The sequence below is a fragment of the Rhinoraja longicauda genome, chromosome 40 (genome assembly GCF_053455715.1).
Source record: "Rhinoraja longicauda isolate Sanriku21f chromosome 40, sRhiLon1.1, whole genome shotgun sequence".
Taxonomy (NCBI): Eukaryota; Metazoa; Chordata; class Chondrichthyes; order Rajiformes; family Arhynchobatidae; genus Rhinoraja; species Rhinoraja longicauda.
Genome location: NC_135992.1, coordinates 11,773,588 through 11,799,879, shown reverse-complemented (window position 1 = coordinate 11,799,879; position 26,292 = coordinate 11,773,588). Strand labels below are relative to the sequence as shown.

The following is a 26,292-nucleotide window of genomic DNA, read 5'->3' as shown; positions in this document are numbered from 1 at the left end:
GAGTCATCGAGTCATGCAGCGTGCAAACAGGCCCCTCGGCCCAACTTGCCCACGCCGACCAACATGCCCATGTGCCAAATCATGAGAGGAATAGATCGGGTAGATGCACAGAGTCTCTTGCCCAGAGTAGGGGAATCGAGGACCAGAGGACATAGGTTTAAGGTGAGGGGGAAAAAAGTTAATAGGGAACTAATTTTTGCACACAAAGGGTGGTGTGTGTATGGAAGGAGCTGCCAGATGAGATATATGAGGCAGGGACTATCCCAACATTTAAGAAACAGACAGGTACATGGATATGACGGGTTTGGCAGGATATGAGCCAAACATGGGCAGGTGGGACTAGTGTAGCTGGGGCATGTTAGCCGGTGTGGGCAAGTTGGGCTGAAGGTCCTGTTTCCATGCCGTTTGACTCTATGACTCTATACTCCCCACTAATCCCACCTGCCTGCTTTTGGCCTATATCTCTCTAAACTTACCCGATCCATGTACCTGTCTAAATGATTCTTAAGTAAAAATTTCCATTCTGCAATTAGGTTCCAACTAACGGCTTTTCTGCATTGTAAAAGGTGAAATAACCCACATTGGTCTATTTTGTGCAGCCTCTTTACAGTCCCGAACCAGGAATCACTTCCCTAGTTTCCCTGAAGAGCCTGAAGAGGGGTCTCGACCCGAAACGTCACTCATACCATTTCTCCAGAGATGCTGCCTGACCCGCTGAGTTACTCCAGCACTGAGTTACTCCAGCACTGAGTTACTCCAGCACTGAGTTACTCCAGCACTGAGTTACTCCAGCACTGAGTTACTCCAGCACTGAGTTACTCCAGCACTGAGTTACTCCAGCACTGAGTTACTCCAGCACTGAGTTACTCCAGCACTGAGTTACTCCAGCACTGAGTTACTCCAGCACTGAGTTACTCCAGCACTGAGTTACTCCAGCACTGAGTTACTCCAGCACTGAGTTACTCCAGCACTGAGTTACTCCAGCACTGAGTTACTCCAGCACTGAGTTACTCCAGCACTGAGTTACTCCAGCACTGAGTTACTCCAGCACTGAGTTACTCCAGCACTGAGTTACTCCAGCACTGAGTTACTCCAGCACTGAGTTACTCCAGCACTGAGTTACTCCAGCACTGTGGTTTCAGATCAGGACAATTCTTCCCTACTCAGATGCTGTCCGACCCGCTGAGTTCTTCCGGCATTTAGGCTTTTTGTGCTCGGGATTCCAGCATCTGCAGTCCCCACCTTTTTTCTGGGTGTTGGTTAGATGAGTTTTCACCTGACAGCAGATCGTCACAGCAAATCATAAAACTCCGAGGAGAGAAAAAAAAATAGGTTACCTTACAGAAGGAGAGAATGTTTTGTCAGGTGAAAAGATTTTGAGCGTTAAACAATTTTAGACATGGAGGACGGGGGACTAAAACAAGGAAGTAAATGCTGTGTTCATGGGCAATATGGTGATGATGCAGCAGAGAGAGATTGTGTCCTTCACAAGGCGGCACGGTGGCGCAGTGGTAGAGTTGCTGCCTTACAGCGAATGCAGCGCCGGAGACTCAGGTTCGATCCTGACTACGGGTGCTGTACTGTAAGGAATTTGTACGTTCTCCCCGTGACCTGCGTGGGTTTTCTCCGAGATCTTCGGTTTCCTCCCACACTCCAAAGACGTACAGGTTTGTAGGTTAATTGGCTGGGCAAATGTAAAAATTGTCCCTAGTGGGTGTAGGATAGTGTTAATGTGCGGGGATCGCTGGGCGGCGCGGACCCGGTGGGCTGAAGGGCCTGTTTCTGCGCTGTATCTCTAAATCTAAATCTAAATCTAAAATCTTCAGGTAAATTAAAAGGATGTTCAGTTTAGTTTATTGTCACCTGTACCGAGGTACAGTGAAAATCCTTTGTTTTGCGTGCTAACCAGTCAGCAGAAAGACAATACATGATTACAGTCGAGCCGTCCGCAGTGTACAGATACATGATAAAGGGAACAACGTTTAGTGCAAGGTAAAGCTGGTAAAATCCGAGCGAAAATAGTCCAAGGATCAGCAATGAGGTAGATAGTAGTTCAGGTCTGCTCGCTGGTTGTGGTAGGACAGTTCAGTTGCCCGAAAGACATTCTTGCCATAGAGGGAGTACAGAGAAGGTTCACCAGATTGATTCCTGGGATGGCAGGACTTTCATATGAAGAAAGACTGGATAGACTCGGCTTGTACTCGCTGGAATTTAGAAGATTGAGGGGGAGATCTTATAGAAACTTACAAAATTCTTAAGGGGTTGGAGAGGCTAGATGCAGGAAGATTGTTCCCGATGTTGGGGAGGTCCAGAACAAGGGGTCACAGTTTAAGGATAAGGGGGAAGTCTTTTAGGACCGAGATGAGAACGTTTTTTTTCACACAGAGAGTGGTGAATCTGTGGAATTCTCTGCCACAGAAGGTAGTTGAGGCCAGTTCATTGGCTATATTTAAGAGGGAGTTAGATGTGGCCCTTGTGGCTAAAGGGATCAGGGGGTATGGAGAGAAGGCAGGTACGGGATACTGAGTTGGATGATCAGCCATGATCATATTGAATGGCGGTGCAGGCTCGAAGGGCCGAATGGCCTACTCCTGCACCTATTTTCTATGTTTCTATGTTTCTAACAGCTGGGCAGAATCTTTCAAGGGGATTGAAGGGGATTTAAAGGGAAGGAAATCGTTCCTGGGAACTTTTACTTTGCTCTTCATTTTTTTTGTTCTTCATTCCTTGCAGCAATGAAACCGAAGGAGGGTTGTACATCAAGCGATGCTGTAAAGGATTTTGCATTGATATCTTGAAGAGGATTGCCAAGTCTGTCAAGTTCACGTATGATTTATATCTGGTGACAAATGGAAAGCATGGGAAGAAAATTAACGGGACATGGAACGGACTGGTCGGTGAGGTGCGCGAATCACAAACTGGAATTGTCTGAAATGTGATTTAACCTTTGGTCCAAAACTGGCTGGAGCCCTACTAACAGCGTTTGGCCGAAAACCTTCCCTCAGTCCATCCTGACCTACGTGATCTCCCGGTTGCCAAACACTTTTACTCACCTTCCCATTCAAGAGAGAGTTAGATATAGCTCTCCGGGTTAACGGAATCAAGGGATATAGGGAGAAAGCAGGAACGGGGTACTCATCATCATCATCATCATCATCATATATATACAGCCGGAAACAGGCCTTTTCGGCCCTCCAAGTCCGTGCCGCCCAGCGATCCCCGCACATTAACACTATCCTACACCCACTAGGGACAATTTTTACATTTTACCCAGCCAATTAACCTACATACCTGTACGTCTTTGGAGTGTGGGAGGAAACCGAAGATCTCGGAGAAATCCCACGCAGGTCACGGGGAGAACGTACAAACTCCTTACAGTGCAGCACCCGTAGTCAGGATCGAACCTGAGTCTCCGGCGCTGCATTCGCTGTAAAGCAGCAACTCTACCGCTGCGCTACCGTGCCGCCCTGCTTTTGGATGATCAGCCATGATCTTATTATCATATCATATCATATCATATATATACAGCCGGAAACAGGCCTTTTCGGCCCACCAAGTCCGTGCCGCCCAGCGATCCCCGTACATTAACACTATCCTACACCCACTAGGGACAATTTTTACATTTACCCAGCCAATTAACTTACATACCTGTACGTCTTTGGAGTGTGGGTGCTGGCTCGAAGGGCCCAATGGCCTACTCCTGCACCTATTTTCTATGTTTCTATGTTTCTATTCCCACACTGATATTTCTGTCCTGGGCTGCCTCCTCTGTCAGAGTGCGGCCAAACGCTAATTGGAGGAACAGTGCCTCATATTTCGCTTGGGCAGCTTACAACCCAGTGGTATGAATTTATGAATTTTGATTTCTCTAATTTCAAGAAACCCTTGCATCCCCTCTCTCTGTGTCCCTCCCCCATTCTAGTCGTTGTACTGCTGAGTTTCACTGTTTGTATCACTCATTATCACCTTCCCCACAGCCAACAATGGACCATTGTGGGCTCCATCTTTCCCTGATCATCGTTGCTTTTATTCATTTGTTCTATGTACCTTCTGAACCTCTTGTTTCCCTCTCACCTGACTCTCAGACTGCAGAAAGGTCTCACCCTGAAACGTCACCCATTCCTTCTCTCCAGAGATGCTGCGTGACCCGCTGAGTTACTCCAGCATTTTGTGTCTATCTGATGCTTGTTGGTTTTGGGCTACATGAATCCCAGAGGAATTGATCTCATATCTACCATTGGCATCAAAACAGCGTCATGAAGCACTTTTCGATGTGGAGAAACGTCCATAACATCAGCCCCCTCAGGATTGGGCATGTGGGAAGGAACTGCAGATGCTGGTTGATACCGAAGATAGACACCAAGTGCTGGAGTAACTCAACGGTTGGTGGGTGTATGGAACGAGCTGCCGGAGGAGGTAGTTGAGGCAGGGACTATCGCAACATTTAAGAAACAGTTAGACAGGTGCAAGGATAGGACAGGCGTGGAGGGATTTGGACCAAACGCGGGCAGGTAAGACTAGTGTAGATGGGACATGTTGGCTGGTTTGGGCAAGTTGGGCCGAAGGGCCTGTTTCCACACTGCTTCACTCTATGACTCTAAAAAGAATGGCTGATGTTTCAGGTTGGAACCCTTCTTCAGACCACACAGACCCTAAGGATTAGGCTCTCCTTTTAAGGTTCAAAACTATTCTGATGCTGGATGTAATTGCTCTCCAGACATGGGGTTCTGGGGAGAAGGCAGGAGAATGGGGTGAGAGGGAAGGACAGATGAAGCCACGATGGAATGGCAGAGTAGTCTTGATGGGCCAAATGGCCTAATTCCACTCCTGTAACATGACCTTATGAACTTATGACATCTAATCAAATCGTTTAATCATCTTCAAAAACCTCATTGGATCTATTTTTGCATTTGATTCCCAGTGTGTGAAGCTTGCGCTTGAGGTTGAACTCAATGGGGAGGGGATGTGCTGTTTGTTTTAGTTTTTAGTTTAGTTTTAGAGATACAGCGCAAAAACAGGCCCTTCGGCCCACCGAGTCCGCACCGACCTGCGATCCCCACACACTAACACCATCCTACGCACACTAGGGACAATTTACATTTACAGCAAGCCAATTAACCAACAAACCTGTACGTCTTTGGAGCGTGGGATGAAATTCGGAGAAAACCCTTCGGAGCAGGTCACGGGGAGAAGATACAAACTCCGTACAGGCAAGCACCCGTAGTCGGGATCTCTGGCGCTGTCAGAACTGTAAGGCAGCAACTCTACCACTGCGCCACTGCTGCCCAGGTGGTCAGGTGGACATGACAGCAACAGTCTCATTCTGTGTTACCAGGTTGTCCGGAAGCATGCGCACATGGCCGTGGGCTCCCTCACTATCAACGAAGAACGGTCAGAGGTGATAGACTTCTCGGTGCCTTTCATTGAGACTGGGATCAGCGTCATGGTGTCACGGAGCAATGGGACAGTATCGCCCTCCGCGTTCCTGGGTAAGTCATGATTAATTAGTCAAACATTAGGCTATCTGGATAATTTCTCTTCGATCCTTAATCCATTCATTGAAGCTCTTCCGTGTAACATGACGTGCCCAGGGTGTCTCCCCCCATCTGTATGTGATCTTCGTTGGGTTTACGATACAGAAATCTCTGTGTTTACTTTTAGAGATACAGGTGTAAACAGGAACTTCAGCTAGGGTTGCCAACTGTCCCGTATTAGCCGTGACATCCCGTATTTTGGGCTAAATTAGTTTGTACTGTACAGGATCGCCCTTGTCCCGTATTAGGCCCGGGGGGCGCTGTAGGCCCGGACACTGAAGGCCCCGACATTGTAGGCCCCAACATTGTAGGCCCCGATATTGTAGGCCCCGACACTGTAGGTCCCGACACTCTAGGTTTCCGACATTTTAGCTCCGGACAGTGTAGGTCTGGAGGCCCGGGCGCAGCCTAACGGAGTTCACATAGCAACCCGCTTCCCGGCCTGGGCAGGCGCCGTTGGTGGAGTGGGAGCACGAGGTAACTGGCCGGGTGAGGTCCCATGGGGCGCGGGGCGGTGACGTAACCTTGTCCCGTATTTGGGAGTGAGATAGTTGGCAACCCTACCTTCGGCCCACCGAGTCCACGCCAACCATCGATCACCCGTTCACACTAGTCCTATGTTATCTCAGGGCAATTTAAGAGAAGGCCAAATAACCTACAAACCCGCACATCTTTGGCATGTCGGAGGAAACCCGAGCGCCCGGAGGAAATAGACGCGATGGGCCGAATGGCCTAATTCTGCTCCTATAACTTATGAACAATAAATTAATAATCAGTAATAACAGGTAACCAGACCATCAGAGTGCTAAACTGGAGACTGCAGTTCAACCACAATAAAGTCCATAGGTGCTGAGGGAGGGTGATGGGTCGTGTGGTGCAGTGTTGAAGATCTCGCTCGTTGCTGGGAAGAACCTGATCTCAAACCTGGAGGTCACGGTTTTCAGGCTGTTGTACCTTCTTCCCATTATCAGAACATCACATTCCCACAATGCCGTTCACTCGTGGGGTTCCAGTGACCATGGTGGGTGGCGAAAGGTCAATTAGCTTAGTTTGGAGATCGAGACACAGCGTGGAAACAGGCCCTTCGGCCAACCGAGTCTGCACCGACCTGCGATCCCCACACACTAACACAACCCTACACACACGGGGGAACAATTTACATTTAACCTACAAGCCTGCACGTCTTTGGAGTGTGGGAGGAAACCCAAGTCCTCGGAGAAAACCCTCACAGGTCACGGGGAGAACGTGCAAACACCGTACAGACAGCACCCGTAGTCGGGATCGAAGCCGGGTCTCTGGCGCTGTGAGGCAGCAACTCTACCGCTGCGCCACCGTGCCCGCTAATGTGGAAAAGGCTGTGGTTATGGCCTCTTGCCTCTTTGTTTTGCACTGCCACAGAGCCCTTCAGCGCCGATGTCTGGGTGATGATGTTCGTGATGCTTCTGATTGTCTCGGCTGTCGCGGTCTTTGTCTTTGAGTACTTCAGCCCCGTGGGATACAACCGGTGCCTGGCCGATGGACGGGGTAAGCTGATGCCTTCACACCGCCAGCTTTCATCCACTCTTTCACTCTGTGCATTAAGCGTTTGCCTGGGCAGGTTATTGAGGTCCTGGGGCTCTGCCAGAAGAGGGCAGCCCTGGTGGGACTGTGACCTCGATGGTTAATAGACAATAGACAATAGACAATAGGTGCAGGAGGAGGCCATTCGGCCCTTCGAGCCAGCACCGCCATTCAATGTGATCATGGCTGATCATTCTCAATCAGTACCCCGTTCCTGCCTTCTCCCCATACCCCCTGACTCTGCTATCCTTAAGAGCTCTATCCAGCTCTCTCTTGAATGCATTCAGAGAATTGGCCTCCACTGCCTTCTGAGGCAGAGAATTCCACAGATTCACAACTCTCTGACTGAAAATGTTTTTCCTCATCTCAGTTCTAAATGGCCTACCCCTTATTCTTAAACTGTGGCCCCTTGTTCTGGACTCCCCCAACATTGGGAACATGTTTCCTGCCTCTAACGCGTCCAACCCCTTAATAATCTTATATGTTTCGATAAGATCTCCTCTCATCTTTCTAAATTCCAGTGTATACAAGCCTAGTCGCTCCAGTCTCTCAACATATGAAAGTCCCGCCATTCCGGAAATTAACCCAGTAAACCTACGCTGCACGACCTCAATAGCAAGAATATCCTTCCTCAAATTTGGAGACCAAAACTGCACACAGTATTCCAGGTGCGGTCTCACTAGGGCCCTGTACAACTGCAGAAGGACCTCTTTGCTCCTATACTCAACTCCTCTTGTTATGAAGGCCAACATTCCATTGGCTTTCTTCACTGCCTGCTGTACCTGCATGCTTCCTTTCAGTGACTGATGCACTAGGACACCCAGATCTCGTTGTACGTCCCCTGTTCCTAACTTGACACCATTCAGATAATACTCTGCCTTCCTATTCTTACCACCAAAGTGGATAACCTCACACTTATCCACATTAAACTGCATCTGCCTTGCATCCGCCCACTCACACAACCTGTCCAAGTCACCCTGCAACCTCATAGCATCTTCCTCACAGTTCACACTACCACCCAGCTTTGTATCATCTACAAATTTGCTAATGGTACTTTTAATCCCTTCATCCAGCATGTTAGACTCCAGTTGCAAGGAAGAGGCACCTCTTTCCAGGTCATTCAGTGTACAGGAGGTGTAGCACCTCGTTTAACTTTAGTTTAGTTTAGTTTTGTTTAAAGATACAGCACAGAAACAGGCCCTTCCGACCCACCAAATCCGCACCGACCAGCGATCCCCGTACACTAGCATTATCCAACACACGAGGGACAATTTACAATTGTCTTACCATTGTTACAGCCCCCCAGCCAGGACACAGGGCTGCTGATCACCTGGATTATTGATTGAACTGATTGAAGGAAACAGGGTTGAAACAGGCCCTTTGGCCCACCGAGTCCGTGCCGATCATCAATCACCCGTTCACAATTGTTCTCTGATTATCTCTCTTTCACATCCACGTCTTACACACCAGGAGGCAATTTATAGAGGCCAACTTACCTATAAACCCACACGTCTTTTGGGATGTGGGAGGAAACCGGAGCACCCGGAGGAAACCCACGTGGTCACAGGGAAATTGTAATCTTAAATGGGCTAGATTGAAGATTAAGCCTAGGGGGGAGGTAAAGGGACAGGTGTTGCATCTCCTGCGGTTGCAGGGGAAGGTACCTGGGGAGGGGGTGGTTTAGGTGGGAAGGGACGAGTTGACCAGGGAGTTGCGGAGGGAACGGTCTCTGCGGAACGCAGAAAGGGGTGGAGATGGGAAGATGTGGCCAGTAGTGGGGTCCCGATGGAGGTGGCGAAAGTGTTGGAGGATTATATGCTGTGTGCGACGGCTGATGGGGTGGAAGGCGAGGACAAGGGGGGCTCGGTCCTTGGTGCGAATGGGGGGGAGGGGGAGCGAGAGCGGATCTACGGGATATCGAGGAGACCCCAGTGAGGGTCTCAACTATAATGGAAGAGGGGAACCCCCTGTTTCCTAAAGAACGAGGACATCTCCGATGACCTAGTATGGAAAACCTCATCCTGGGCGCAGATGCGGCGTAGACGGAGGAATTGGGAGTGGGGGATAGAGTCTTTCCAGGAAGCAGGGTGGGAAGAAGTGTAGTCTAGACAGCAATGGGAGTCAGTAGGTTTGTAGTAGATGTCGGTCAATAGTGTGTCTCCTGTGAAGATGTCGATTTCCCCATATCCCTTGATTCCGTTAGCCCCAAGAGCTATATCTAACTGTCTTGAAAACATCGCCTTGGAATTGACATGGCCATTAACAGTTTATGAGGTGCCAATTTCTCAGGTGGAATCGGTTGAGAGATTGGTAAGTTCATATATTAGGAAATGGTGAGGACCTGATAGCAGTCGAGGGCCTACCTCGAAACAGGGGCATTGGGGAAGTGCAACAGAGTTGGGGGGAAGGTACAGAAATCTCGCTGCGATCTTCAGCTCACTGAATGCCCCACCTTTTGTTGCCTGCAGAGCCTGGAGGTCCATCCTTCACCATCGGCAAAGCCATCTGGCTGCTCTGGGGCCTGGTCTTCAACAACTCGGTGCCGGTGCAGAACCCGAAGGGGACCACCAGTAAGATCATGGTGTCGGTCTGGGCCTTTTTCGCTGTGATCTTCCTGGCCAGCTACACGGCCAACCTGGCTGCCTTCATGATCCAAGAGGAGTACGTGGACCAAGTGTCAGGCCTCAGCGACAAGAAGGTAAGCGGCCAGCCTCCCCCGACATGGCCGAGCGCTCGGGGTGCACACGTCAGATCACGAGGGCAGACACTAAACGCTGGAGTAACTCAGCGGGTCAGGCAGCATCTCGGGAGAGAAGGAATGGGTGACATTTCGGGTCGAGACCCTTCTTCAGACTGATGTCCGGGGTAAAGTTAGGATGTAGTAGGAGACAGGAAGACTCTGTTTTCTCTCCTTATAGCTACCTAATATCCTCAAATCAAGGTAGACACAAAATGCTGGAGTATCCGGCACGGTGGCGCAGCGGTAGAGTTGCTGCCTTACAGCGAATGCAGCGCCTGAGACTCAGGTTCGATCCTGACTACGGGCGCCGTCTGTACGGAGTTTGTACGTTCTCCCCGTGACCTGCGTGGGTTTTCTCCGAGATCTTCGGTTTCCTCCCACACTCCAAAGACGTACAGGTATGTAGGTTAATTGACTGGGTAAAATGTAAAAAGAAAAAATGTAAAAAATGTCCCTAGTGTGTGTAGGATAGTGTTAATGTGCGGGGATCGCTGGTCGGCGCGGACTCGGTGGGCCGAAGGGCCTGTTTCCGCGCTGGATCTCTAAAAATCTAAACTCAGCGGGTCAGGCAGCATCTCGGGAGAGAAGGAATGGGCGACGTCACCCATTCCTTCTCTCCCGAGATGCTGCCTGACCCGCTGAGTTACTCCAGCATTTTGTGTCTACCTTCGATTTAAGCCAGCATCTGCGGTTTTTCTCCTACACGTCAGATCACGAGCGTCGGTCATAGATGGTCACAACGACGGGAATTAGACTTCCATGGTGCCTCGAGCATCACGAAACAACGTGGGAACATTGTAATACGGAGGCCAAGTCACTGGATTTCTTTTTAAGACAGAATTTAACAGATTGTTGATCAATAAGGATGTCCGGGGTTTATAGGGGGAGAAGGCAGAAGATTGGGGTTGAGAGGGAACCCATGATTGGATGGCAGAGTAGACCTGATGGGCCGATTGGCCTAATTCTGCTCCTATAACTTACGAACATGAAGGGAAAAAATGCCGAAATGAAACATTGAGCCGTGGAGGGAAAGATCTTAGGACAGTTGACCAAAGGGTTTAGCCGGATGGGTGGTTTTGGGAGTAAACCATGGGATCTTTTAGGCAGTTCTGGAGAAACGGCAACATTTATCACCCAGCCCTATTCATCTCTAAACTGAAGAGCTTGCTGAAAAGAGACTAAAAGACCACAAGATTTCGGAGCAGTACTAAGCCATTCAGCCCATCGTGTACACTTCACCATTCAATCATATGCTTAGATTAGTTTAGAGGTGCAGCACGGAAACAGGCCCTTCGGCCCACCGAGCCCGCACCGACCAGCGATCCCCGCACACTAGCACTATCCCACACACGCTCGGGATAATTTACACTTTTTCTTTCACCAAGCCAAATTAGCCTCCAAGCCTGCACGTCTTTGGAGTGTGGGAGGAAACCGGAGCACCCGGAGAAAACCCACGCGGTCACGGGGAGGAACGTGCAAACTCCGTACAGGCAGCACCCGTCGTCAGGATCGAACCCTTGGTCTTTGGCACCGTGGAGCAGCAACTCCACCGCTGCGCCAACGTGCCGCGGCGGTGGATCGTGGCTGATCTACTTTTCCCTCCCAACCATATTCTTTCCCTTCTCCCCGTAACCTTGGGTACCCTTACTAATCAAGAACGTCAGCAGGCAGAGAGAGGCGATACACTGCTGTGCGTCGGGAGTCACCTACAGGGTGGACTGGGTAAAGACAGCAAGCATACCCCACTGAAGGACAAACCTTATGAATTTTTCCAACAACCTGCTGCTGTAAACAGGTTTTTTGTTCTTTGCTTTTTTGAATTCCACAGCAGCTTCAGTGACCTTTACATGACTCCAGCTCAACAGTATAGGTCTCAGGATACCACTTTTTTAGTTTACTTTAGTTTAGAGATATGGCGCGGACACAGGCCCTTCGGCACACCGTGTCCGCACCGACCGGCGATCCCCACGCACTAACATCACCCTACACACACTGGGGACAATTTACACTTACACCAAAGCCAATTAACCTACAAACCTGCACGTCTTTGAAGTGTGGGAGGAAACCCGAAGATCTCGGATAAAAACCCCCATGGGTCAAGGGGAGAACGTACGAACTAAGTACAGACAGCACCAGTAGTCGGGATCGAACCCGGGTCTCTGGTGCTGCACGCCAGGGCCATCTTAACGCATGGGCCTGATGGGCACTTGCCCGGGGGCCCACGAGCATAGGGGCCCCATGCTGATCTGTGTATGTTAAATGACTTGCAATAAATAAATACTACTTTAAAAATGTAGGTTCAATAAGTGCATTTTTCGCAACATTTTCCATCCCTAAGTGCTTCTCACAGCGATCTGTTTCGCAACAATTAGCTCCCTAAGTGCTTTGCTTTTCCATCCCTAAGTGCTTCTCACAGCGATCTGTAAGTGTTTTTCGCAACAATGTAGCACCCTAAGTCCATCGCTAAGTGCTTTTCGGTAAGTGCTTTTCGCCGGCACGACAGGGGGGGGCTGGTAGGGAAAGGGGGGTGGGGGAGAGTAACGGTAGGGGCCCCAGTACACTGCTTTGCCCGGGGGCCCATAATGCTGTAAAAACGGCCCTGCTGCACGCGCTGTAAGGCAGCAACTCTACCGCTGCGCCACCGTGCTACCCAATGCCTCCTGCCCCGAGGTTGTTATCTGGAGAATTTTAGCAAGGTGATTCCAGGACTGAAGAATTAGGAAGCCCAAAGGCACATCTAATACCGGTGGAGCAGTTAAAAACATCACGAGGCAAGAAATCAGAGGAGCGCAGAGATCTAGAGGACTTGCAGGCTGGCAGAGTGTGTAGAGTTGAGGAACTGCCAGATCTGGACTACCAGCCTGCGCCAACATCTCTCTCTGTGTGAGTAACGCGCCATGTTTTAAATATCAGAACCTCAGTCAATATCAGTTTGTCTTTTTCTCTCTTCAGTTTCAGAGACCAAATGATTTTTCTCCTCCTTTTCGATTCGGGACAGTTCCCAATGGAAGCACAGAAAGAAACATCCGTAACAATTACTTCGAAATGCACAGCTACATGACTAAGTACAATCAGAAATCAGTGCTGGACGCACTAGTAAGCTTGAAGACCGGGTAAGAAATCGCACGGTCGTATTATTGACGTAAGAAATTGAATACTTTTTTGTAGCTTTGTTGGCCCCAGAAACATGGCGACTCTTGTGAACTGCCCAGCTGAGGTCTACTGTATGATTTTTACCGGGTTGTGTGCAAGACAAAGAATTTCCACTGTGCCTCAATGACAATAGAGCACCATTGAGTCAGTTAGGTTGTATTATTGTTGTGAGCAGTTGAATACCTGTTGGGAGTTTGGGCTGCATCAGTGCAGTGTAATGTGGTCATGTGCATTTGGTGAGTTTTGTTGAGGGTTGAGTCTACTTACAAAGCACAGACTGTTCCTCTGTGTGTGTCTCTAAGCTTAGTTTGGTTTAGAGAACAGCGCGGAAACAGGCCCTTCGGCCCACCGAGTCCGCGCCGACCAGCGATCCCCGCACACTAACATTATTCTACATGTATCACAAAATGCTGGAGTAACTCAGCAGGTCAGGCAGCATCTAGGAGAGAAGGAATGGGTGAAGAAAATCCGAAGAAGGGTCTCGACCCGAAACGTCACCCATTCCTTCTCTCCTAGATGCTGCCTGACCTGCTGAGTTACTCCAGCATTTTGTGATACCTTCGATTTTGTACCAGCAGCTGCAGTTATTTTCCTACACATTATCCTACACACACTCGGGACAATTTGCAATTATACCAAGCTAATTGTCCTACAAAAACTGTACGTCTTTGGAGTGTGGGAGGAAACCAGAGATCCCGGAAAAGAACCCCACACAGGTCATGGGGAGAACGTACAAACTCCGTACAGACAGCACCCGTGGTCAGGATCGAACCCGGGTCTCCCAGCACCGTAAGGCAGCAACTGAATTGAATTGAATTGAATTGAATTGAATACTTTATTGCCACATGTGATGAGTCACAGTGAAATTCTTTGCTTGCTTACTCAATGTATGCAAATAGTCACCCATAAAGGGCACTCACAAGATTACAAAGTACTGCCGCGCCAGGTGGCTTTTGTTCTCCCCCCCCCCACCCCCCTCCACACGCCAGTCCCCCCACGCCAGGTCCTCCATGTCCATTATAGACAATAGACAATAGGTGCAGGAGGTGGCCATTCGGCCCTTCGAGCCAGCACCACCATTCAATGTGATCATGGCTGATCATTCTCAATCAGTACCCTGTTCCTGCCTTCTCCCCATACCCCCTGACTCCGCTATCCTTAAGAGCTCTATCCCCCTCTACCCAACTCTACCGCTGCACCACCAAACGCAAGGCCAAGGCAAGACATCAGTCTGTGGGATGAGTCCACGATATAAAAGTTTTTACAGCTGGATTTTAAATTTTCATTCGCTCTGTGACTTAATTAATATTCTCATTAACAGATGGTTAACAACTGTGCTAAAATCACACAGGCATTAATTTTAATTTGATTTGTCCCCCAAGACCTTAAAGGCAAGGCAGAGGAGCCAGCTGACGACTGATGTCAGAGAGGGGAGGTTTAAACGAACAACTCACCACGGCTACTCTGGCTTCTGATTACCTTTATGTCCCTGTTGTAATTATAAGATTGCGCTCCTAATACTTCAGATTCTCCCTCAAAAGGGACAATTTCCCCCAGCACCCTGGTGACTCTCGTCGTCACATTAGGCATCTTGATCGTTCGCCACTTTGAAACTCCGGGGAACTCGAGCCACTTTTGCGCGAGATATTCTCATGAATTAATCTTTGAACTCCAGCCGTGCCAAAAACAAATTAACAGCGAGGGGAAGTGACTGGATAGTTTGGCGGAACTGGGCAGAACAACAACACTCTCTGAGTGGCTCCAGCTTTTCTGTGAGCCTCTCTTCGGTTTCAACCGACATCAGCAGTTCCTTCCCACACAAATACAGATAAGGGTCTTGCAAGTGGAGTGTTGCATCTGCAGTGCAATAGACAATAGACAATAGACAATAGGTGCAGGAGTAGGCCATTCAGCCCTTCGAGCCAGCACCGCCATTCAATGCGATCATGGCTGATCACTCTCAATCAGTACCCCGTTCCTGCCTTCTCCCCATACCCCCTCACTCCGCTATCCTTAAGAGCTCTATCCAGCTCTCTCTTGAAAGCATCCAACGAACTGGCCTCCACTGCCTTCTGAGGCAGAGAATTCCACACCTTCACCACCCTCTGACTGAAAAAGTTCTTCCTCATCTCCGTTCTAAATGGCCTACCCCTTATTCTTAAACTGTGGCCCCTTGTTCTGGACTCCCCCAACAATGCAGTGTGCGGTGTGGTAGCTGGATACACGGATTCTTGTAGAATCTGACAGGGACCGCGACGAGAATGCTTCCCGCTCTGAGCCTCCGTGGCATGCTGCAAGACACGTGCACGGTAGAGGATCTTGCAGAGGCCAACGACGTGGCACTAACATTTGCTCGCTGTTGGCAAACAGTTGTGTGATGACACAAACTAAATAAATAATCTGCAGAACAATGACAAGGGCAGAATGGCCACACGGATCTTATGTAGAGGCTCAGCACAGTTGTGTGGCTCGCACTTTGACACCGTCTTTGTCGGTGACCAACCTTTAAAGAAGGCTGAGTTTAAACTTCAATTATTCAATTCAATAAGTTCATAAGTGATAGGAGCAGATTTAGGCCACTCGGCCCATCAAGTCTACTCCGCCATTCAATCATGGCTGATCTGTCTTTCCCTCTTAACCCCATTCTCCTGCCTTCTCCCCATATCCTCTGATACCCTGTACTAATCAAGAATCTATCTGTCTCTGCCTCAAACACATCCATTGACGTGGCCTCCACAGGCTTCCGTGGCAATGAATTCCACAGATTCACCACCCTCTGACTAACGAAATTCCTCCTCATCTCCTTCCTAAAGGAGCGTCCTTTACTGTAATTCTGAGGCTTTGACCTCTGGTCCTAGACTCTCCCACTAGTGGAAACATCCTCTCCACATCCACTCTATCCAGGCCTTTCACTATTCGGTACGTTTCAATGAGGTCCCCCTCATCCTTCTAAACTCCAGTGAAGGCCTAGCGCCTTCAAACCTGTAAGATCCATGTGGCTATGTTGCCGAGCTCCAGGGAACCCTAATTATCTGAAGTTTCTTGAAGACATTTGCCGGTGGAAATCAGCAGTAAACAAGAAATGCAGAAATAATGACTTGCATCATGCTTATGTTGTCAAAGGGTTGTTGCATCTTACCTTCGCACTATTTCAAAAGGCTCTAAATGTTTGAGAGCGTCGTGTAAAAAAAACATTGTTGTCAGCCTTCCTTGTGTAATTGTCCATGGTTTCAGAATCATTACCTCTGGACAAATTTCCTGCAGCTGACTCCAGTCAAATGCATTGGTGAGACGCTATCAGCCAACTCTTGAAGTTCACTCCCTCTCCCAACACGCACACGCACGCATGCACATGCATGAACGCACATACGCGCACACACATACACACGCACACATACACGCACATACATACACGCACACATGCATGCACGCACATGTACACACACACACACACACAGATACACACACACATACACAGATATACACACACACACACACACATACCCAGATATATACACACACACACACACACACACACACACACAGATATACACACACACACACACACACACACACACACACACACAGATATACACACACACACACACACAGATATATACACACACACACACAGATATACACACACACAGATATATACACACACACACACACAGATATACACACACATACACACGGATATACACACACACACACACACAGATATACACAGATATACACACACACACACACACACACACACACACACACACACACAGATATACACACACATACCCAGATATATACACACACACACACACACACACACACACACAGATATACACACACACAGATATACACACACACACACACACACACACACACACACAGATATACACACACACACACACACACACACACACACACACACACACACACACACACACACACAGATATACACACACACACACACACACACACACACACAGATATACACACACACACACACACACACAGATATACACAGATATACACACACACACACACACACACACACGTATACACACACATACACACGGATATACACACACACACACACAGATACACAGTGGGTGTGAGGGGCCGAGGGACACCGTTTGACGGGCTCTGCCTCCCTTGCAGGAAGTTGGACGCTTTCATCTACGATGCGGCGGTGCTGAACTACATGGCCGGCAGGGACGAGGGCTGCAAGCTGGTCACCATCGGCAGTGGCAAGGTGTTTGCCACCACCGGCTACGGCATCGCCATCCAGAAGACCAGTGGCTGGAAGCGGGCCGTGGACCTGGCCATCCTGCAGCTCTTTGGCGACGGTGAGAGACAGTGTTCCTGTCTGTCCTCCCGAGAATCGTAGCCGTTTAGCGTCGGGCGGAACTGCAGATGCTGGTTTACCCCGGGGAGAGACACAAAACGCTGGGCTAACAGCGGGACAGCCTAGGTTTACTTCAGTTTGGTTTCGTTGGGCCTGCAGTCGCTGGAGTTTAGAATTGGTGAGAAGAGGCCTCATTGAAACTTACCGAATAGTTTTCACGAGAGAGTTAGATTTAGCTCTTAGGGTTAACGGAATCAAGAGATATGGGGAGAAAGCAGGAGCGGGGTACTGATTGTGGATGATCAGCCATGATCATATTGAATGGTGGTGCTGGCTCGAAGGGCCGAATGGCCTACCCCTGCACCTATTGTCTATGTTTCTAATAGTGAAAGGCATGGATATGGAGTGGATGTGGAGAGAATGTTTCCACTAGTGGGAGAGTTTGGGACTAGAGGTCAGAGCCTCAGAATTAAAGGACGTTCTTTTAGGAAGGAGATGAGGAAAAAACTATTTAGTAGAGGGTGGTGATTTTTTGGGATTCTTTGCCACAGAAGGCTGTGGAGGCCAAGTCAATGGATATTTTTAAGGCAGAGATAGATAGATTCTTGATTAGTACGGGTATCAGGGGTTATGGGGAGAAGGCAGGAGAATGGGGTTAGGAGGGGGAGATAGATCAGCCATGATTGAATGGCGGAGTAAACTTGATGGGCTGAATGGCCTAATTCTACTCCTATTCCTTACGGCCTTAATTAAATGGGTGAAAACTGTACGACGTTTCAATAGCAAAGGGAGAGAGTTATGTGCAGGATGAATTGGAAAGTTCTCCCAATGGGCTTGCAAAGGCAAGATGGGCCAAATGGCTCCTTACTTCGTCGTTCACTGCTTCCATTAAAAGCAAGGCAAGGATTCAGCCCAATTAAAATTCATTTTTGTTCTGCTATTAAGACGGCCGTAACACATTAAGAAATTAAGGCTCCCGGAAGGAGCACTGGAGGACATTCATTTAATTAAAAATTGGATGAAATGGTGGGTGAATGAGGAGCCGCTGGAATGAAAGTAGAACAACTGGTTGTCATCGGCACAGATCCATCCCTTCTGCCCCTTGAGCCTGCTGCTCACTATAATTACCTGGAGTTCTTGGGGAAGGGACTCCATTTTAATTATATGACACGATGTTACATCGGCCCAAAAGGATGGTAAATTTAATCTTTTTTGTGGTTAACAATTTGATGTTTAAATATGGCTTTGGTTTCCTAGGTCCTAGTTTACATCCAAACAATGGCACTTGGGGTTAAAAAAAAAAAAGTGGCCAAGTGCTGGAGTAACTGGGCAGGTCAGGCAGTGTCCTCCTCTGCTTCCAGTCTGAAGAAGGGTTCCGACCCGAAACCTCACCGATTTCCTTTCCTCCAGAGATGCTGCCTGCCCCGCTGAGTTACCCCGGCAATTTGTGTCTATCTCTGCAGTTCCCTGACGGAAGGAACGGCAGACCCTGGTTCAAACCAACCAGCTGTGTTACTCCAGCTTTTTGTGTCTATCTGCAGTTCCTTCCTACACATTGTGGCTGCTCCACTGTAAAATCTCCTTGAGCATCTCTGGAGGACATGGACAGGTGACATTTCGGTTTGGGATACTAATGGAAACAAGGTTCGCCCTGCTTGCTGGCTGTACAGCAGGAGACGTGTATGGTCCTTACCTCCCATTTCCAAATAACTACTAAACCGAAAGTTTCCCTTCCAGGGAGCTGATGTGATCAATGTCTGAAGAAGGGTCCCGACCCGAAACGTCACCCATCCTTTTTCTCCAGAGATGCTGCCTAACCCGCTGAGTTACCCACATCATGTCCATCCTTGGTATAAACCAGCATCTGCGGTTCCTTGTTTCTGTATCTGGAGAGAGTGCTGGCTTCAGCGTTAGTGAAGTATAAGCAGAGAATTGCACTGTGTTCCTTCCCCTGGATAGACACAAAATGCTGGAGTATCTCAGCGGGTCAGGCAGCATCTCTAGAGAAACAAATATAGAAACATAGAAACAGAAAATAGGTGCAGGAGGAGGCCATTTGGCCCTTCGAGCCAGCAATGCCATTCATTGTGATCATGGCTGATCATCCACAATCAGTAACCCGTGCCTGCCTTCTCCCCATATCCCTTGATTCTGCTAGCCCCTAGAGCTCCATCTAACTCTCTTTTAAATTCATCCAGTGAATCGGCATCCACTGCCCTCTGTGGCAGAGAATTCCACAAATTCACAACTCTCTGGGTGAAAAAGATTTTTCTCATCTCAGTTTTAAATCTTTATTCTTAGACTGTGTGGCCCCTGATTCTGGACTCCCCCAACATTGGGAACATTCTTCCTGCATCTAGCTTGTCCAGTCCTTTTATAATTTTATATGTTTCGATAAGATCCCCCCTCATCCTTCTAAACTCCAGTGAATAAATTCCAGTAAATAGGTGACGTTTCGAGTCAGAACCCTTCCTCAGACCTGAAACGTCACCCATTCTTTTTCTCCAGAGATGCTGCCTGACCCGCTGAGTTACTCCAGCATTTTGTGTCTATCTTCGGTCCCTGATATTGATGCACATTAGAGGCAAATTTAGAATGAAGAGGAGAAACAAATAACCCCCCCTCTCTCGAGTGCAGGGAGGGGCTGACCGGGTCCATTCAAACTGTGTACAATCAGCTAGCAGTTAACACGCAGCTGAGACGCATCCACTCTTGTGATTTGCATCCAAACTTCAGTAGTTCTTTAAACTGGCGCTGGATAAATCATCAGTGGCGTTTTAGTAGAAGGGTCTCGGCCTGAAACGTCACCCATTCCTTCTCTCCAGAGATGCTGCCTGTTTCTGCTGAGTTACTCCAGCCTTTTATGTCTATCAGAGGCATTTGAGTGTTGGATGATGAAGTGTGAAGGGGGTGCTTGTAGCCGTGGATGAGGCAGAACGCTGGTGCAATGATTGGACTTTATTCACTGGGCTTCATCTTGTTCTAAACGTTATCCCTTTTCTCTGGTGTCTGGGCACTGTGGACGGCTTGATTGTAATCAAGTGCAGTCTTTTCGGTGACTGGACAGGCAGCCAAAAAGCTACACACTGGGGACAATTTACAATTTTACCAAAGCCAATTAACCTACAAACCTGTGCACCTTTGGAGTGTGGGAGGAAACCGCAGCACCCGGGGAAAACTCACAGGGAGAACGTACAAATTCTGTACAGACAGCACCCATGGTCAGGATCGAACCCGGGTCTCTGACGGCGTAAGGCAGCAACTCTACTGCTGTGTCACTGACACTAATCCCACTTGCCCACTTTAGTCCTTTATACCATGCCTATTTAAACGCCCATTAAACAGGTTCTCACAGAATCCAGAGCCCTCACTTTACGGTGTCAGCTTGTGAACTGAAGCAGCATTGTGGATGCAGTGACTGAGTGTCGACATACTGAGATAAATGCCCACACATGGCAGTGAGTGCACACTGCCACCTTCCCACTGGAGCAAACAAAATAGGCTGCTGATGACAGAGTGTAATTAATTTTCATTCACACAGTGTTCCTCTCTCTGCTGTCTTAGGGGAGTTATTAACATATCAGACTCCTGTGTTTTTGCTGATGGAGATCAAGGCTGTGCAGGTTCTTGGCAAAGTGAAATTCAAGGGCACGAAAAGAACTGGTTGCAAGATGCACAGTACGTCAGCCTTCCATCCAAAGCGGCCCCTTCTTTACTCTTTCTATTTTAATCCAACATACAGTTTTGAATAGTACGATGAATGGGGAGGCTAAATAGGAGAACCTGCAGAATGAGAATCCAGTAAACACCACAGCTGTGCCACTGGCAGCCTGCCACTGGACCATAGCTGTATCACTGGCACCCCACACCACTGGGATCACAGCTGTATCACTGGCACCCCACACCACTGGGATCACAGCTGTATCACTGACACCCCACAACACAGGGATCACAGCTGTATCACTGGCACCCCACACCACTGGGATCACAGCTGAATCACTGACACCCTGCACCACTGGGATCACAGCTGTATCACTGGCACCCCACACCACTGGAACTACTGTTATAGCACTGGCAGCCCGTGCCACTGGGATCAGTTGTACCGCTGGGATCACAGCTGTATCACTGGCACTCCCGTCACTGGACCACAGCTGTACCACTGGCATCCCATGCCACTGGAACCACTGTTGTAGCACTGGCACCTTGCACCACTGTACCATAGCTGGATCACTGACACCCCACGCCACTGGAACCACAGCTGTATCACTGGCAACCCCACGCCACTGGAGCACAGCTGTGTCACTGGCACCCGACGCCACTGTGACGACAGGGATCACAGTTGTGTCACTGGCACCCGACCAGCATCACAGATACATCACTGGGACCACAGATGCACCTCTGCGACTACAGCTGTATGACTGGCACTGCCAGCCACTGGGACTACAGCTGTACCACTGGCACCGTAGCACTGGCATCACGGACGAACCACTGGGGCTACAACTGAACCACTGGCACCACAGATGCACCACTGGGGGCACAGGCATGTCACTGGCACCACAGCCCCACCTCTGGCAGCAGGGTGCATTACACCATGACTTACATTTGGAGCTTCTCATATAAATGCGCACGAGGGAAGTTTTGCTGAAAGCAGAAAGTTGACACAAAAATATGAAAAAGTGGGTTAAGTGGAAGCAAGGTTTTGTGATTAGGATGTACTTTAACTTCATTATAAATAGATTAGTGCTACAGTAAAATGGACAGTAATGGGTTTTGAGTTTCCCGAGTTATTACTCCTGTTTACCTCAACATATATCGTACCTCTCAGCCAGCAAGATATTTTCCAGAAGACAGACACAAAATGCTGTGCAACTCAGGGGGACAGGCAGCATCTCTGGAGAGAAGCAATGGGTGAATTTTTGGGTCGACACTCTTCTTCAGACTGATGTCAGGGGAGAGGAAGGTACATAGATAAGGAGGTGTAAGATGTGAAAACAGGACAAAGAGGATGCAGATCAAGGAACACGTAGAATAGATCATTGTTAGCTGGGAAGGGGGGGGGATGGAGAGGGAGGGAGAGCAAGGGTTACTTGAAGTTAGAGAAGTCAATATTCATACCACTGGGGTGTAAGCTGCCCAAGCGAAATATGAGGTGCTGTTCATTTTCTTTGATCTCCATTCCTTTTGTTCTGTTTTCACAACTAACACTTCCTTATCTATGTATCTCCCTCTCCCTTTGACATCAGTCTGACGAAGGGGGTATGGGGAAAAGGCAGGAACGGGGTACTGATTGAGAATAATCAGCCATGATCACATTGAATGGTGGTGCTGGCTCGAAGGGCCGAATGGCCTCCTCCTGCACCTATTGTCTATTGCCTATTGACCCGAAACATCACCCATTCCTTCTCTCCAGAGATGCTGGCTGTCCTGCTGAGTTACTCCATTATTTTGTGTCTATCTTCAGTTTAAAACAGCATCGGCAGTTCCTTCCAACACAAGATTTTTTCCAGATGGTGGGGGGGCAAGAGCAGAGAAAAGGATTCATTGGACAGCGGTGACAGCATCACGATGGGCGAAATGGTCCCCTTTTCTTCTGTGATTTCACTCCTGAGCCCTAGCCCATTTCCTCTGTATTTTTGGCACTTTAGGTTCAGCATGCCTGCCATCGATTTATCAGGTCACTTGTCCTTTAATACTTGTTCACTGCACCTCAATAGACAATAGACAATACACAATAGGTGCAGGAGTAGGGCCATTCAGCCCTTCGAGCCAGCACCGCCATTCAATGCGATCATGGCTGATCACTCTCAATCAGTACCCCGTTCCTGCCTTCTCCCCATACCCCCTCACTCCGCTATCCTTAAGAGCTCTATCTAGCTCTCTCTTGAAAGCATCCAACGAACTGGCCTCCACTGCCTTCTGAGGCAGAGAATTCCACACCTTCACCACTCTCTGACTGAAAAAGTTCTTCCTCATCTCCGTTCTAAATGGCCTACCCCTTATTCTTAAACTGTGGCCCCTTGTTCTGGACTCCCCCAACATTGGGAACATGTTTCCTGCCTCTAATGTGTCCAATCCCCTAATTATCTTATATGTTTCAATAAGATCCCCCCTCATCCTTCTAAATTCCAGTGTATACAAGCCTAATTGCTCCAGCCTTTCAACATACGACAGTCCCGCCATTCCGGGAATTAACCTAGTGAACCTACGCTGCACGCCCTCAATAGCAAGAATATCCATCCTCAAATTTGGAGACCAAAACTGCACACAGTACTCCAGGTGCGGTCTCACTAGGGCCCGGTACAACTGTAGAAGGACCTCTTTGCTCCTATACTCAACTCCTCTTGTTATGAAGGCCAACATTCCATTGGCTTTCTTCACTGCCTGCTGTACCTGCATGCTTCCTTTCATTGACTGATGCACTAGGACACCCAGATCTCGTTGAACTCCCCCTCCTCCTAACTTGACACCATTCAGATAATAATCTGCCTTTCTATACCGTGTTATCAGTACCGTGTTATCTCTTCCCGTTCTCCGTCTCTGCTTGGTTTGATGGTACAGATCACTTATCTCGTTTTGCTTCTCCGGTAACTTTAGAGTATGAATTTTAGTTTAGCTTCATTTAGTTTAGTTGGGTTTAGAGATGCCCTTCGGCCCACCGAGTCTGTGCTGACCAGCGATCCCCGCACACCAACGCTATCCGACGCACACACACGAGGGAAGAATTTACAATTTTTTGCCGTGCAGACCTGCACGTCTTTGGAGTGTGGGAGGGAACCGGAGCACCCGGAGAAAACCCACGCGGGTCACAGGGAGAACGTACAAACTACGTACAGACAGTAGCCGTAGTCAGGATCAAACCTGGGTCTCCGGTGCTGCAAGGCAGCAGCTCTACCGCTGGGAAGGCACCTAGCATGCCTTCCCTGCAGAGGCCGACTGACTTGCTGTGGATCCACCGGCTGCTGGTGACTCGGGAGTTTAGACCGAGTCCGCAACAACCTGCCATCCCCGGACTTTAACACAACCGTACACTAGGGACAATGTGCACTTGTACCAAATAGACAATAGACAATAGGTGCAGGAGGAGGCCATTCGACCCTTCGAGCCAGCACCGCCATTCAATGTGATCATGGCTGATCATTCTCAATCAGTACCCCATTCCTGCCCTCTCCCCATACCCCCTGACTCCGCTATCCTTAAGAGCTCTATCCAGCTCTCTCTTGAATGCATTCAGAGAATTGGCCTCCACTGCCTTCTGAGGCAGAGAATTCCACAGAGACCAAATTTGGAGACCAAAACGTACAAGTAGACAAATTAACCGACATACATGTACTTCTTTGGAGTGGGGGAGAGGAAACCGAAGATCTCGGACAAAACCCACGCAATTCACGGGGAGAAGGTGCAATCTTCGTACAGGCAGCGCCCAGTGGTCGCGATCGAACGTGGGTCTCCAGCGCTGCAAGGCAGCAACTCTACCGCTTTTCCCCACCGTGCCTCCCTTCAAGGGGCGTGACTGGCTGTTTTTATTTTGCAGGGGACATGGAGGAGCTGGAAGCACTTTGGCTGACTGGCATCTGCCACAACGAGAAGAACGAGGTGATGAGCAGCCAGCTGGACGTGGACAACATGGCGGGCGTCTTCTACATGCTGGGCGCCGCCATGACGCTCAGCCTCCTCACCTTCATCTGCGAGCACCTCTTCTTTTGGCAGCTGAGGCATTGCTTCATGGGCGTCTGCACTGGCAAACCCGGCTTCATGTTCTCAGTCAGCAGGGTAAGCACACACCTCTCCCCCCCTCTGCAGGCGCAGCGTGGAACTGGACTGTCATGAGTTCAGTCCACAGTTTAGTTTAGTTTACTTTAGAGATACAGCGAGGAAACAGGCCCTTCGGCCCACCGAGTCCGCACTGACCAACTATCTCATTCCCAAATACGGGACGAGGTGACGTCACCGCCCCCGCGCCACATGCGACCTCACCCACTAGCCACGTGCTCCCGCTCCACCAATGGCGGCCGCCTGGGCCGGGAGGCCGGTTGCTACGCTACCTCCATTAGGCAGTGCCCGGGCCTCCGGACCTAGACTGTCCAGAGCTAAAATGTTGGAAACCCAAACTGTCGGGACCTAAACTGCCGGGGCCTGCAGCGTCCAGGCCTACAGCGCCCCCCAGGCCTAATACGAGACTCGTACAGAACAAACCAATTTAGCCCAAAATACGGGATGTCTCGGCTAATATGGGACAGTTGGCAACCAGCGATCGCAGAAGATAGGAGGAGAAGAATGCGGTTTGGAGGCAGAGATAGATCAGCCATGATTGAATGGCGGCGTAGACTTGATGGGCCAAATGGCCTAAACCTGCTCCTTTCACTGATTAGCTTTTGAAACTCAGGAGCTGAAGCATTATCAAGATTAGAACTCTGTGCCGGCTGCAGCTGGCAGCTCAAAGGCCCCTCTCGACAAAGGAGAAAGCTGAGGAGGAAATGGTGAACAGGCCTTGAAATTGGCTCGTAAAATTATTGGCGAGCCATGAAATGGTCTCGGAAGGAAAGGACATTCAGCCCATGCTAGCTAATGAAATTGAGCAATCTCCTCATTCTGCGCACCTTTCCGGGGATTGAGAATATGTGAAAGTATTGAAAAACTGCAGGGGGGGCGGGGGTGGGGGCGGGGGCCATAAACCTCAGACGGACTCTAATAAATCCACGAGTCAGCTTTTATTACACAGCTTGGCGGGAAGACGGAAGGTCAATTCACAGAAAGCTTTTAGAAACATAGACATAGAAAATAGGTGCAGGAGTAGGCCATTCGGCCCTTCGAGCCTGCACCGCCATTCAATATGATCATGGCTGATCATCCAACTCAGTATCCCGTACCTGCCTTCTCTCCATACCCCCTGATCCCTTTAGCCACAAGGGCCACATCTAACTCCCTCTTAAATATAGCCAATGAACTGACCTCAACTACCT

The 26,292-nt window shown here is 49.1% G+C and overlaps 1 protein-coding gene across 3 annotated transcripts in view; it reads left to right on the top strand.

Moving 5' to 3' along the window:
* The window catches only part of LOC144611423 (glutamate receptor ionotropic, NMDA 2B-like), a 349,120-nt gene that overhangs the window by 303,670 nt on the left and 19,158 nt on the right, over positions 1–26,292 (top strand). For all 3 annotated transcript variants that reach the window (XM_078430500.1, XM_078430501.1, XM_078430499.1), the window contains 7 exons: positions 2,734–2,902; positions 5,336–5,489; positions 6,933–7,058; positions 9,563–9,792; positions 12,787–12,947; positions 17,146–17,333; positions 24,864–25,102. In XM_078430500.1, coding sequence (XP_078286626.1) covers positions 2,734–2,902; positions 5,336–5,489; positions 6,933–7,058; positions 9,563–9,792; positions 12,787–12,947; positions 17,146–17,333; positions 24,864–25,102 — 1,267 coding nt within the window. The remainder of the gene's footprint in view (positions 1–2,733; positions 2,903–5,335; positions 5,490–6,932; positions 7,059–9,562; positions 9,793–12,786; positions 12,948–17,145; positions 17,334–24,863; positions 25,103–26,292) is intronic.